Raw genomic sequence first — 14,538 nt, 5'->3', positions numbered from 1 at the left:
AACTAATTCCGACACAACTTGAATTGGACACACACAGATCGTTCAAAGCTTTGTACAAAAATTGAAATTTGCTTAATTAAAAGCCTAATAGCTGTTAATTAAAAGGTAATTAAGTAGTGTTCAATATTCGTTAGTGTTCTAATTCAAAGCCGTGTTGTATCCCAATACAGCTCACACAGCAAACGGAATTCAAACACGTGTATGTCGGCAATACGTATCAGTTAAATTTGAAGCGCTGACGCAATACGACTCACCACGTGTCGGATGTTGCCACACAAAGTGACGGAATATAGGGATTTGGTAGGTTTCCATTCTAAAGGCTTTTTAATAAATATGGCAACATTTTGTGACGTTTCATCGTTGCTGACGCATAGTGAAGTGTTTTGAGAGTCATGTGAAGGCAACAGAACTTACGTAATGCATACGGTTTTTTTTATAGTTTTTCATTTTTCGATGCGTCCTTAATATGTCGGAATATACCGCGTTTACCCTACTTATAGGGCTTAAAAATAAATTTGAGCCTTGAGGAAGAACAACAAAAAATGCACTCTTGCCACAATGGCTGGTCCCTGCCACAATGACTGTAGCAAACTAAGCAAAGTGTAGCTTCTGAGTTTTGACAAATACAAAATTGACGGTTCACGCCTCACGGTAGGGCATAGTGGCAATGCTGAGAGTTTTTTAGACTCTCCCTCAAGTTCATTTTTGAGTCCTATATCACTATATGTAGACCAGTAAAGTATCCTAGATACCTGCATTATCATACATAAGAAATTGGTGTAAATTGTGAGTAAATGAGGAAATTATAAATGAACTGATTGTAAAAAATCTGTGGTTTGTCACTATGCGGTAAATAATAGCCGGTAGGGGACTGGAAGTGGGAGTAGGCTATGGCCGCCAGGTCACGCCTGACGCCGCTGCGGCATTTGGCTCATCAGGTTTGTTGGCATACTAAGTCTGTTGCTGCCTATTTTAAGAATGAAATAAATAGATGCTAACAGAGAATAGTTTAAATAAAATGAGCAGAACAGTCACAAAACTTAAAAAATAGTAGTCAATGATACTCGACAAAAGCATTGTCAATAGCCAAAGGCCCAAAACGGACAGCTAAGCCCAGGGCAGAGCAACCAAATCACATTAAGATTAACCACCGTCCGTAGCCGCAATCGGAATGTTGAGTTAATGTCGCAAAGGCTATCAACGTACCTACATGGTTGAAATATATACTAGGTAGTTCAACCATGATCAACGTAGGTCAACCAATTTGTCCCAGGCCTTCAAGATCCATGAGAATGCCACAGTCTGACAGTCTTATGCATGCTGACCGGTTCCAGCATATTCGAGAACAAGTGCGATGTGCATGCCGGCCGTAATTTATCGTCACACGAAAATTTTTTTATACCCTATATAGGGTAATGATGAAACATCTGAGGTAGAAACGTGACAATGGGCATCATTCACACAGTGAACCATGGCCGGAGGTAAAATTGCTCCTAAGAAGTAGATCATATCATTGGTGACGAGCTCCATCCCAGCATCATGTCATCAGACGAGCTCGATCATCAGCAACGCCAATCGAAGTCGGCGAGAAGTCTGTGGCTGGCGGAGGTACGCAGCCATGCACCACCAAATTTGTGTATCAATCAGCCTTGAAAGGAACGCCTAGCATATTTCCGGATGACTACCAATCAGCCATGGATTAAGCCATGCGACGGTAGCCAGCCCGTGACAAAATCTTGCTTTAAATATTAGGATATATGCTAGGCGTTTCTTTCAAGGCTGATTGGTGCACAAATTTTGTGGTGCACGTCTGCGTACCCTACCGCAGTAATGTGACATTCGTGCATTCACTCAACAACAATCGCACCAATTATTACAGAGTACATAATAATATTATTATTCTTATAAGTATAATAATAATATAATATATAGTAATACTAATATATAATAATAATACCGCCCGCCCGACCTGACCAGAAACTGGCGCACAGAGCTGAGATCGAACCCGTGCCTCCCTGCGCGAATTTTGTTACTCTGAACTTTAACCACTGAGCCAACCTGCCGCTGATTTCAAGGCTGATTGGTACGTGAAATGATAATCAAAAGACACAAGAATATTACAAAGAAACGAAAACACGATCACTTGAAACGGAAACCTCCCACGACCAGCGTTCGAGCAGTGAGCGTTGAGTAGGTGACGTGCCTGATAGTTATGCTCTGAAGCGTTTAGTTCGTTTAAGGATTACATTATATTTGATATGTTTATGTGAACATGACACCTTGCCCGGTTGACTGTCAACGTTCATTAGTTGAGCGCTGATTTCAGTTGACGTTCTGTTTAGGCGCCGCCCTCACTGCGTTGATCGGATGTCTCGGACAAAAACGCGGCCTGTCTCGAGACTGGCAGTGAGACAGGCCGCGTTTTTGTCCGAGACGTGTTGATCGGTGACTAATCTTGTTAGGTGAACCTGGCACTTGTGTGCGATACTAATAACTTGACACTAATAGCCGATGAGACAGATTTGCGCTTTCAAACTTATTACTTGGGAACATTGGTCCTTTGGCGCTATAGGCCGTTAAATTAACATATGAGAAGGAATCAGCTTTGTCACGGGCGGCCAACACATCTACAATACAGATACTTTAGGTTTAAATTGACAATTATGGTTGCCAAACTTGGCACACTCTGCCTGAACTTTACACTAGTGAACACATCGAAACCGATGTTCAAGACCACTGAAATTGGCACTGATAATAAGCCTCACTTGACACTCTTGAGGATATTATTATGACAGCATAGATTCTCTCGGTAGCATCACTGAGCGCAATTCACCGCACCGTCTTCTGTGGCAGCGACGGCGTTCGTGCGACCTTTATCCTCGACCATCGGATCCGACACGAAGAACTTTCCGCTTGCTTTTCACCACCCCAGTAGTAGAACTCCCATCGAAAGAACTGAGATGTTATTTAATCCAGATTGATTGTAAAGTTCGTCCTCGACGCGCTCACCACATTGCCCGAGTGAGTGTCGCTGATCTCTCCGTATTGGATCCGATTCTGGGGGTGCTGTCACCACACCCTACACGACAGCCGATGTTGGTGATACCATCAGGGTACTCGACCGACGAGCCGATGTAGACAATACTCGCACCGCACTCCGCTGATGAACCCATGTAGGACTGGACATCGGCACTCCGCACAGGAGCCGATGTAGTCGGAACGGGCTTCGCGCCTCGTTGAAGAGCCGGTGCAGGCGAGACAGGCGTCTGACAACGCACTCCGCTGAGGACCTGATGTAGGCGAGACTGGCACCGGGCTTTGCCGAGCTACCGATGACTATCGGCTGCTTAGCACCGAGTCGATGTGGGCAATCCCACTCAAATGTCACTAGGGTGGGCGACTGTGTTCGGTGCCTCACTACGCAGATGTACGTATGACTGCACCCAGGACGAGCCGCTGTGCTTGGCGTCGCAGTGGGTGACCAAACTTAGTTCTTTTTGAATCTTTTAAGAATTTTAGATCATTTCAATGCTTTAGTTATTCGAACGAACCTGAATGTGCTAGAAAGTAATTGAAATTTCGTGGTGCCTTAGGAATGAACATGTTATTCGAAAATGACTATTTAACGGTTCTAACACAAAATTATTCTAAATATATTATAAGATTTGTCTGAAAATACTGCCAATATCAAATTTTCAAAGCCGCCACAGTGTTAGGACAGAGGATCATCTCTATGATCTCCTTATTGACTAAGAATCTTTTGCAATTTCTCAGTTCCGTATTCAAGTCAGTTTCAGTCCTATTGAGGAACAAGGTTGCAATCTACAAATTTAGGGCAATATTGGTATTTTGGGGTAAGGATGCTTGAGTCATGCCCCATCAATGTTTCTCTTTAGATTCTACCGGATCCACGAGTCTGTGCATGTCCCTGCTGTGTCAAAATTTTCAATTCTCAAAAAAATTGATCTTATTGCGAATAAAATAATTTACCACACAGCAAAACAAAATGGTAAATATTAATGTTATATTATTAAACTATTTCAGGTGCATATTCTATCATAGTTTTTGTATTGGCGTTTTTCCATAATGAATAATGATTTGTTTTTCTGCTAAAAATACTCAACTGCCCAGTAAAAAAGTACTTGAATTTTACACTAGGCCTATGTAGCCTAGTTACTTGATATATTTAAAAGGTTGTTGACATTGATGTTTCTTGCTTTTTATTGTATCAATTGATATTAGCTCAGTATAAATACAGTATAGGCCTATCTATCATCAATCATCATCATGTAGTATTTTCCAGGCATTTTTCCCTTTAATAATAATAATAATAGCGGTTTCAGCGTTTAGTAGGCCGTAGGCCTGTCGTTGATTCTTAACATCTCAGAACATTCACAGCATTTTGAGGTCTGAGGTCTCGAACTTGCAACTCACTGGTCACTGCTACGATTCTGCTTTGCTTAACCGCCCGGCCTCCTTGCCGATTCTGAGTTTCTGACCAGAAACTGGCGCACAGAGCCGGGATTGAACCCGCGCCTCTCTAGTGCGTCAATCTTGGTACTCTGAACTTTAACCACTGGGCCACCCTGAAAAATAAATGGGTGGCGCCTGAGCCACCAAAAAACTTGAGATTTTTCATGAAAGGTGAAATTCAATTAAATTGCTTAATTATCATGTTGCAGACTGGCAACATTACTTGTATAGTGTAGAGTGTCAGTGACAAATTTCAAGTGATTATTGAGTCATTTGAGTGATTTCTAGAAACTGGTTCATTTTTAATTTTCTGATGTAGCTACCTCCTTTTAAATTTTATTCAATAACCATTACGATTAAATAATAATGCTGGTATGACTGAGTGTTGTTGTATTATGGTGGACCAGAGTTGTATTATGGTTACATCATTACATGGCAATGGATCCATCCACACTCATTCAGGGATAATGAGAATAATTTTTCTAAAAATTGAAGCAAAAAATGCTACATCTATAATATTTAAAAATTGCAATCAGAAAATAGATTTTTCTTTATTATTGTAATGATTTGGATAAGTGCTGTAGCATTTGTAGGAATGGGTGAAGTTATCTGCTATCATTGGCATTTAGGCTATGTCTCATTCACTGATTGCTTCTGAGCAATTTTCCAATTTAGAAAAATATCTGTGCTTGGCAATCATTGGCAACAGGTGCAGAATATATATACTTTCCTAGTTTCAAGTTGAATCTAGAGCTTTCCCTTTATTTTATTACTACGTTTTTCTTAGCTCGCTTTCGTGTCTGTCTGTCTGTGATGATCAAATCTTGCAATCGATATTTCACCAACTTTCCCACTAGCTAGCGTTTTGAAACTTTTAGGGAAGCTCAGCTCCCGATAACAATACAGTTATCAATAATTTGTTGCACAATTCCAGGCGTATATACTATATATAGTTTATATATAGTAAGACGTGCGGCCGCTCACGTTATAGACGAGCAGTCGCTGACGTTGCGTATCATCGATACGTACGTCAAGTTAAGTAAATTGGCTCGCAACAACGTTTTTCATGTGTAACAACGGACTAAAAAGTAGAAAATAAAATACATAAAAATAACTTTTTTTAAAAAACTACGTTTTTTTCTTGTGGACTAGAAAGTAGAATATAAATTATGGCCCGCCCCAAAAAACGTGTGTCGGGCTGTACGTTCACCATCAAATTTCCAAAATTCGTGTGTTGTGTGCTTTTCGTTTCAATCATAAATCTGCCCGACACACGTTTTTTGGGGCGGGCCATAATTTATATTCTACTTTCTAGTCCACAAGAAAAAAACGTAGTTTTTTAAAAAAGTTATTTTTATGTATTTTATATAGAGCTGAGATTCCTGCTACTTGAATTATATATATCTCCTATCAAATTATTAATGAATGTTCAATTTTGAATGGTTTGATTGAAAATTCCTAGAAAATATTTATGAAACTACAAAATCAGGCATAAGCCACCCATTAACGAGACAAAGAAGTGCCTGTGATTGTTGGAAATTGTACCTATTCCTATGCCTAATTTATTTTATAACTATTAGATATTTTGCTTGTGATTTTTTAAATAGCTTCTTATGCCAATAATTTAACATTCACAATTTGTTAAGTCATTGTTCAGATGTAAGATGATGGCTATATTAATATTTAATTTTATTTTGCAGGCAGTGTCACTCAACCCTGTTCAGATTATGAAAGACCAGGCGGAGGAGGAGCGATCAGAAACTGCTCGATTATCTTCATTTGTTGGAGCCATCGCAATTGGAGAGCTGGTGCGCTCCACTCTTGGTCCTCGTGGAATGGACAAAATTCTATATTCAGTAGGACGCAGTGAAGGTGTGTTAGAAATTTTTTTTAAATTAAGTATCCATTTGCCCATTCATGGAAGAAATTTTTTATTTTTATATTGAGTTTTTCTGAAAGGCAACATAATTTTTGATGTTGATGATCTGTTTCTTTAAAAATTTTAAGATTATGCAATTGCAATATGATGCAAACTAAATTTGTGAAGTAGTTAGCCTTTAGTGGAGTTTTGACATGACTACTTTAATATAAATAATCTGCTTCAATCATCTCAAAGCATCCTGTCTTCAAGTGCTAATGATAAGGTCTGTGCATCTGTGTTATTTCTTACAAACAGAGAAGCTTATATTTCTGATTTCTTCCAGTAATATTGAATGATGTCTTTGTCTTCACAATGTGTTCTCCAGTCCAATGCCAATGTCAAGGTGAAAGTGGTATTTCTGAAATGAGGAATTTAGTCAAAAAATTGAATGCCCAAAATTTCCATTCAAAATAATTACCATATATTAGAGTTGATAATTCACAAATTCTACTAATTTTAAAATTTTAACTTCATCACATAAAGCTGTCAGTAACATTTCCTGATGTTCCATCTTTCCTAATTCTCCAAAATCTATATACATGATCATTATCTGAGGCAAATCATTTTGATGATATTAAAATTTTCTATAGAATTTAGTAGTACTTTTGTATAAATCTAGTTTATTTTTCTTTGCTTCTATAAAAATGATTAGATAGGTTTTATTAGTGATGTACCGTAAAATGGGGTAACTTAGACCACTTTTTTTTATAAATGATGCCATTTTTTTACTAGCTAAATTAAACTTGAATTGAAACATGCAAAATACAATTCTATACTCTAGCTTCACTCACCATAAATTGCTGGCTCCTGCCTCTCATAGTCTTTATGTAATTTCAAAAAATGTGATGGTCTTTGTTACCCCAGCTTGACAGGCTTTAAATAATAGCTTTTTTTTCGTGGGTCACATTTTTAATTTTTTAACCTATTAGATATGCAAACTTTTCAAATTTTTCTATTGTGTTATGTAGCCTCAGTATTAGGCCTTTAATGCCCATTGACAAAATTTTTCTATGTCAAATAATTTTTGAGTTGTGGGGGTTTTTGTTAAAAAAACAAAAAGTGGTCTAAGTTACCCCGCCGGTCTAAGTTACCCCATTTTACGGTATTTAACTCCTACCTTGTCTCTTATATTGACAACTGATCCACTTTATTATTCTTTATCCTTTAAACATATATCTGATGTTATTCTATTACAATTATTTACAACCCCAGGCAATGATTAGCAGGATTAATTTTATGCATTGTTTTTCAACTAGAATGATATAGTGTGTGTTGTGATATTTTACTAAGATCGCAGTTGTCATGCTAGTATATTAATCTGAAATATTTTTTCAGGTGAAATTGAAGTCACAAATGATGGTGCCACCATCCTGCGAAATATTGGTGTTGACAACCCTGCTGCTAAAGTGCTTGTCAACATCAGCAAAACTCAAGACGACGAGGTAGTATTTGTGTCCATGTCCTGCTCATTAAATATTTATGTATTGAGTGATACTAGTAGTTAGTACTGATAACCCACCAACTAGTGTAACCTGAGTTGATTACCATTGTTAATCAAGCAGCTAAGAGACTCCTGGGTTGGTGGTGTTCAGTTTAGATGTTGCAAAAAACAAGTGGCGCCCGTCTTGCTAAGCTGTTCAAATGCACAATGTCCTGGGTCCAAGACATCAGTAGGCACCTCTGACTCTGAGCATATAAATGATACTGTGTAGAGTGCGTGTGTCTAACATTAGGAATATCCTTGTTGTTTGTATTGTTGTGTTTGTCTGCTCTGAATTAACCCTTTTAAGAAACAAAGAAACCAAATTAATACTCCCAAAAAAACACTTCATGTACCTGACACTTCATAAAACGACCCAGGATGCCTCCATGAAACTAACCACGACCTCTTCCACCCCTGAAACAACTAAGCCTCAACCCTCGACCTTCATAAGCTAGAGGAATGAGCAGACTGTCCTATATTGTGTTCTGGGAATGAAACTCAGTTTATTCAGACAACTATAACTGAGAAAACGGCGGAAACATGCCACGGGACCCAGATGAGGGAACAATCGTTCCTTTTCTGTAGACCCAGTTTATTGGATAAAAACCTGATTGATCATCTAACCAGACATTCTGTTACAATTTCGTGGAGTTAGGTATGTGTTTGAAGCTCATTATAAACTCCTTTTGCTTTAGTTTGTTGATAAGGCTTGTCATCACATGATATCTCTTGTATAGATTATTAGATATTAATGCAGTAATGGAAGCTTTCTGGAAATTTACCCTGAATCCCCAAAATTTGAAACACAAGGGTTTTGTATCAATAGGTAGCTCTTACCATCATCAGCGTGATCTTCTTGCACAGCTAGCCATCGCCTCTGAGGAGTCCAAGACCTTTTCCAACGGCCATTTCCTAACTATTGCCAAATACACGCTGAAGTGGTTGCAACTAGTGTCCACATGTGCTGTTATTTCACTACCTGCAGTTTTAAATTAATCAGAAACGTGTGGATTTTCAAATAACTATGATAATGCTAGGCCAATAAATAAGAGTATTGGTTGACACAGGTTGCGGCAACACCAGCAATGCTTGTGCAGTAAAGTTGTTAAGGCCCATTGCCACAATATGATGCTTTAGGTTTATTCATGGTCGCAATTAGAATTGTGACTGAGAAATGCATGGTAGACAATTCAATGAAGAATAGTAAAACCCACACATCGCGCCTTATGCTAGCTGCGGCTGTGTGGTGTCCTCTTCTCTGACAAGTTGTAAGGAGTGCCCCACCAAGTTCTCTATAAAGCTAGTGATTGATTTTTGCATACTTAAGGGAAGTATTAAACTGTTTAATTATATAATCAGATTAAATATCTCTCATTTTCTAGTATCAAATTTGTGTAATCTGTGTACTGTGAAATTTGTATGCCATTATCCGACGTAATGACGCGGCCAAACCATAGAAAAGTATCAAGAGTCCAGATATAAGAACCATCTGACTGCTCCGAGCTCTACTCAACACCCAATCATTCTAGTCTAGTGCTATTCTGACCTAGTCGCAGATGCCGCCTCTCAGCCCAGACGATATTGTTCCTAGTGATGCAAGTGATAAAGCAGGAGCTATGGTTGTTGGTGATGGCCCTGACGTGAATAGATTTGATGTTCCAAACTCAATGAACGAGAGCATCATGCCTGTTGCTGCGCCTACAGTCTCTTACAGACCACTTCCATCTGTTGTATACCGGAACATAAATCTGGAAAGCAATAATACCAATTCAACTAATGTTCCTAATAACCAATTCTACTAATATCCCTATGTATTTTCGAAAATCTCAATTTCAATGTGCCTCCTAATGCTGAATTCGTCAGAATAGAACCCATTGCAGATCTTGATCTACCTAATGCATGTTCATGGTTTATATACTATGCTAATAATTACCCTAAGCACAGCTCTTGCTAATTCACCATTTGGCAAAGATTTCTAAAAACCCTAGGCGTTAGCTTCTCCTTAAGATACAGGATGACTCGCCTGAAGACATGAATCAGCTCCCAGGGGCAAGCAAACTGGGTTTGTGGAGTTAAGATACCTCACCGAACCCGGAGGGGCATATCAGCTGACACTGGGAGTGATACAGGACCTGCACTAGGAACCTCAAACGCAACAATATAATTAATCTATCTGCAAGAACTATCAAAAAATTTCAAATTATGCCTTCGGAACTAAATTGAAACTACCTACCCTCATATACAGGCTTAAGCAGGGGAAAATGCTGCTTCTGCATTCCTTTCCCATTAACAGAAAAACAACAAAAATTCGTTATTTAAATTGACTTCAATATAAGAACACCAGCTGAGGACCAGAAGACATACACTGCAGAGTGCTAAAAAATTTAACTCAGTACTCACTGCAGTGAGTGACAGAGAGCGCATTTTCTCGTCAACGAAAACTTGAGGTCACGGACAGATGGACAGACAGACTGACGGACATGGCGAGCACAATAGTGCGTTTTTTCCATAAATAAGAAAATGTGCTAAAAAGAAGCCTTCCACTCACTGCCATAATTGCCATATGTGTGGACTTTTGACTCCATGCTAACACAATAGTGAACAGTCGCTCTTGTGGTCCGTAAGCTAAGCAAATCACCCTTTATGTAAGCTTAGAAAATCGCCCGAGCTACCAACTTATTGTACTGATTAACTGATGCGAGGGACAATAATGAACAACACACAAGTGCAAGACACAAATGCAACACAGAAACGCTAGTATCCATATAACAATAAACTAACCATTAACTAACCATCAGACTGCAAAATACGTAGTTCAAACCAATACTGAAAGAAAGTATACCGTGTGCATATTTCATGTAATGTAAAAAGTTTGGAGATCCAAAATGCTATCCTAATTACTATCCTATTTTTTTTGCAGGTTGGTGATGGCACAACCTCAGTTGTTGTACTGGCCAGTGAATTGCTGCGTGAGGCCGAAAAGTTGGTGGCTGCAAAGCTCCACCCACAAACTATCATTGCTGGCTACCGCAAGGCCACAGACGTCGCCAGGAAAGCCCTGGACGATGCAGCTGTTGACCATTCCAGCGACGAGGAGCGCTTCAGATCTGATCTCATTAAGATAGCCAAGACAACACTCAGCAGCAAAATCTTGTCGCAACAAAAGGACTTCTTTGCTGAGATGTGCGTTGATGCCGTGCTCAGACTTAAAGGCTCTGGGAACCTGGATGCCATCAAGATCATCAAAATGCAAGGGGGAACTTTATCAGACTCATTCTTGGATCAAGGTGGGTCCATATTTTTTTTTTTTGTCCTTTTGATCAAGAACAAATTATGTTATTGAAATGAGTTTTTTTCTTAAATTTGTTTCATTTTATGATGAGCTCCTTATACTTTGATTTGAATAAAGGATTCGTGATTCATTTTATTTGTGTGTAATTTATTTGGAATTAATTCAGGTCTCATCATACTTTTTGTTGATTGATGCATAATAAGCGATTCATTGCAATGATGCACAATTAACAACTGTGTTCATTAAAGCTTATTAAGGTGCAATGAGCTAAATATTTGTACAAAATTGTGTTCAAATTCTTTAACAGATATCATACTTTAGTAGTTATTTTTTTACATCTGGACTGTTTTTTTAGGTTTCAGTCAAATCGATTTCTGAGGCCTGGATTTTTTTCAGGTTTCATTCTAGAGAAAACCATCGGCGTCCATCAGCCGAAGCGCATCGAGAATGCCAAGATCCTTATCGCAAACACTCCCATGGACACTGACAAAGTCAAAATATTTGGGTCTAAAATTTCCGTGGAGTCCACTGCTCAAATTGCTGAAATTGAACTTGCCGAGAAGGAGAAAATGAAGAACAAGGTTGATAAAATTCTCAGCCACAACATTAACGTCTTCATCAACAGGTGCCATTCAGAACTGCCTATTGTGGCCCTATTAAGACGCATTATATATATATATATATTTTATGCATGCGTTGGTTGTGAATTAATATTCTGCAAAATTTGCATAGTTCTAAAATTTGTGACCATGGTTCCCGCTTTGTGGGAATCTGTTGAATGTTCTAAAATTTCTCATAGTTACAGCATTTAATTTTTAAAGTTTTGTTCATTTGATGCTAAAGTGCTAAAAATACTATACAACCTCTTAAAATGTGTTCAGTATCTGGTTTTGTTATTATTTTATATTAATATGTAGTAACATAACTCTTCGGCAAATTAGTCCAACTTAATCTATATCTATGATATAGTTCTTTACTTTTTTAAAACTTTATTTGCATGTATGCTCTTGAAAAATACAATGCTTGACATGAATTTACATTTACCTGTTGGTTTCACGCACTTATTACACGTTTGTTTGTATAAATGTCACGTGGCTTGGGTAGGCCCAATTTGACACACTAGTTTGTGGAAACTTTTTCCTGGAGATGAGAGGTATGGACGCTCATGCGTTGGGTGATGTGCAGGCAACTGATCTACAACTACCCCGAGCAACTGTTCGCCGACGCCGGCGTCATGGCCATCGAACACAGTGACTTCGATGGCATGGAGCGTCTTGCTCTGGTCACTGGTGGCGAGATTGTCTCCACTTTCGACCACCCTGAGCTAGTCAAGCTTGGCAAATGCGATCTCATTGAAGAGGTAGATTCTACAAGTTGCCGATCATATGTACAGTTGAAATGACTTCCTATCATTTAAATTTTCTTACTTAAAAACTTTCTTATCATTTAAATTTTATTCTCTTCTAATATTTACTAATATAACCTGGCATGATATCAGTTCTGCACTGCCTATAATAATGACTACCAGATCTTTCATGATATAACGTTTTGCTTTTTTTGGTCTGTATTGTGAAGGCAAAACGCAAGATAATATTGGTCAGAAATCTTTTGTTACAGAGCACATGACTTACATTAGTATTGGCATCTTTTTGTGTCCTTACTTTTATTTAGTATTGCAGCAAGCTTACACCTTGGCACGATGAATATTTCATATGAAGAATTTCAAGTCGATGGTAATCTATTATATTCCGTATTAACGGTATTATGCAAAGTACCATAGAAACGATAATGATGGTTGTTATCAGGTAATGATTGGTGAGAAGCGCATGATCCGGTTCAGCGGAGTTGCCATGGGCCAAGCCTGCACAATCATCCTGCGTGGAGCTACTCAGCAGATCCTAGACGAGGCCGAACGTTCCCTTCATGACGCGCTGTGTGTGCTCACGCAGACTGTCAAAGATCCGAGGGTCGTTTATGGTGGAGGTGAGTGCTCTTCAGGCAGATCTACTCCCTTCACTTCGGTTAGCGTAAACTACTCACTTTAAAAGTTCCCTCTGATGAGAAATGAGTAAGCATTACATGCGTCTAGAAATTGGAACATTCAATGATAAATTAACGGAGTAGAAAGGTGGCATCATTGCTGTCACCTCATGTCGTTAATTCAGAGAATATTTTACCTCACAGGTTGCTGCGAGGTGATCATGAGCCGTGCCATTCGTGAGGCGGCCACACATGTCGCTGGGAAGGAAGTGTTGGCCATGGAGAGCTTCTGTCACGCGCTCGACATGATCCCCACCATCATAGCCGACAACGCCGGCTACGACTCTGCCTTCCTGCTGGCATCTCTTAAAGCTGCTCATGCCAAGGAAGGTGGAGCTTCTTACGGCCTCAACATGGATACGGGCGCTGTGGGCTGCATGGAAGACCTCGGTATCACCGAAAGCTACTTGGTGAGTCATGCAACAAATTTTGAGGGGTCAACATCTGTGGTCTCTTACTTAGAACTCTCTGGTGCCTCAGCTTAGACTCGCCGTATGATGGGCTTGCAAACTCTTCGTCATCCAGCCATCACTTGTCCTCTATGTGAATTTGTCAACAGAATTGCCAGAAATTATGAGTAACGAGTCTTGACTGCTCAATAGAATCTGAGCATCTACTTTCATTTTCATTATCGAGCTGTTTAGTTAATGGTTAGAACGGTCACCCATGTGCAATACCGCTAATGCTACGTATAAAATAATACAAACGTGCAAATCTTCATTTAAGATGTGTTTTCTTGCAGGTTAAACGGCAGGTTCTAATTACTGCCTCCGAGGCGGCTGAGATGATCATTCGTGTTGACAACATTCTCAAATCTGCGCCACGTAAGCGAACCACTGACCGCAGTCACTGCTGAGGCGTGAAGAGCTACCTTCTTTGTCCTACGCTACACCTAACGTCTGCTACTCACGCCTTTCTTGTGATTAATTTAACGCTATTTTCTACCATGTTGTTCCAGAACAAATTCAAGCGATGAACTAACTGTACACTAATATCTCAGACAAAAGAAGTGCGATTAACGAATGCTGGTTTTATTGTCCTGACATAATTGCCACGGTAAAATTCCTACGAAATTTTTGGTTGATTACTGCGCACAAAAATAATCGTTGCTGAATTCTATTTGCTACAATCCACTTTGTGATCTGAGGAGTTGTTCTAGAATCTAGATGAATTATAAAAATGAAGCAATTTCTAAATTGTTATGACGCTTGTCTCCGCTAGTACAACTTTTGGTGGGGCTGGAGATATAGCTTAGCTATTTTGACCAGTTTTTATAAGTGTAACTTTTTGTGGAGATATGCATAATCCGTACACCTAAAATTTTTGGTT

At 39.1% G+C, this 14,538-nt stretch overlaps 1 protein-coding gene across 1 annotated transcript; it reads left to right on the top strand.

Moving 5' to 3' along the window:
• Positions 1-3,955: 3,955 nt before the first annotated feature.
• On the top strand, positions 3,956-14,232 carry LOC108679469 (T-complex protein 1 subunit beta). The gene is made up of 9 exons (XM_018168086.2): positions 3,956-4,009; positions 6,174-6,345; positions 7,730-7,836; positions 10,798-11,164; positions 11,566-11,794; positions 12,355-12,529; positions 12,975-13,152; positions 13,354-13,619; positions 13,952-14,232. The coding sequence occupies exons 1-9, from the start codon at positions 4,007-4,009 to the stop codon at positions 14,063-14,065; spliced, it is 1,611 nt and encodes a 536-aa protein (XP_018023575.1). The 5' UTR covers positions 3,956-4,006; the 3' UTR covers positions 14,066-14,232.
• The last annotated feature ends 306 nt before the right edge of the window (positions 14,233-14,538 follow it).

Source organism: Hyalella azteca, unplaced genomic scaffold (genome assembly GCF_000764305.2).
Source record: "Hyalella azteca isolate HAZT.00-mixed unplaced genomic scaffold, Hazt_2.0.2 contig11680, whole genome shotgun sequence".
Lineage (NCBI taxonomy): Eukaryota > Metazoa > Arthropoda > Malacostraca > Amphipoda > Hyalellidae > Hyalella > Hyalella azteca.
Note: the sequence above shows the minus strand (reverse complement) of the source record. Positions and strands in the feature narration are given on the sequence as shown.

Bases quoted from the DNA above. Each gene is read 5' to 3' on its own strand.
- LOC108679469 (XM_018168086.2), top strand. The intron at 7,837-10,797 runs GTAGTATTTGTG...TTTTTTTTGCAG, and splicing joins GCAAAACTCAAGACGACGAG to GTTGGTGATGGCACAACCTC. The intron at 13,620-13,951 runs GTGAGTCATGCA...GTTTTCTTGCAG, and splicing joins GTATCACCGAAAGCTACTTG to GTTAAACGGCAGGTTCTAAT.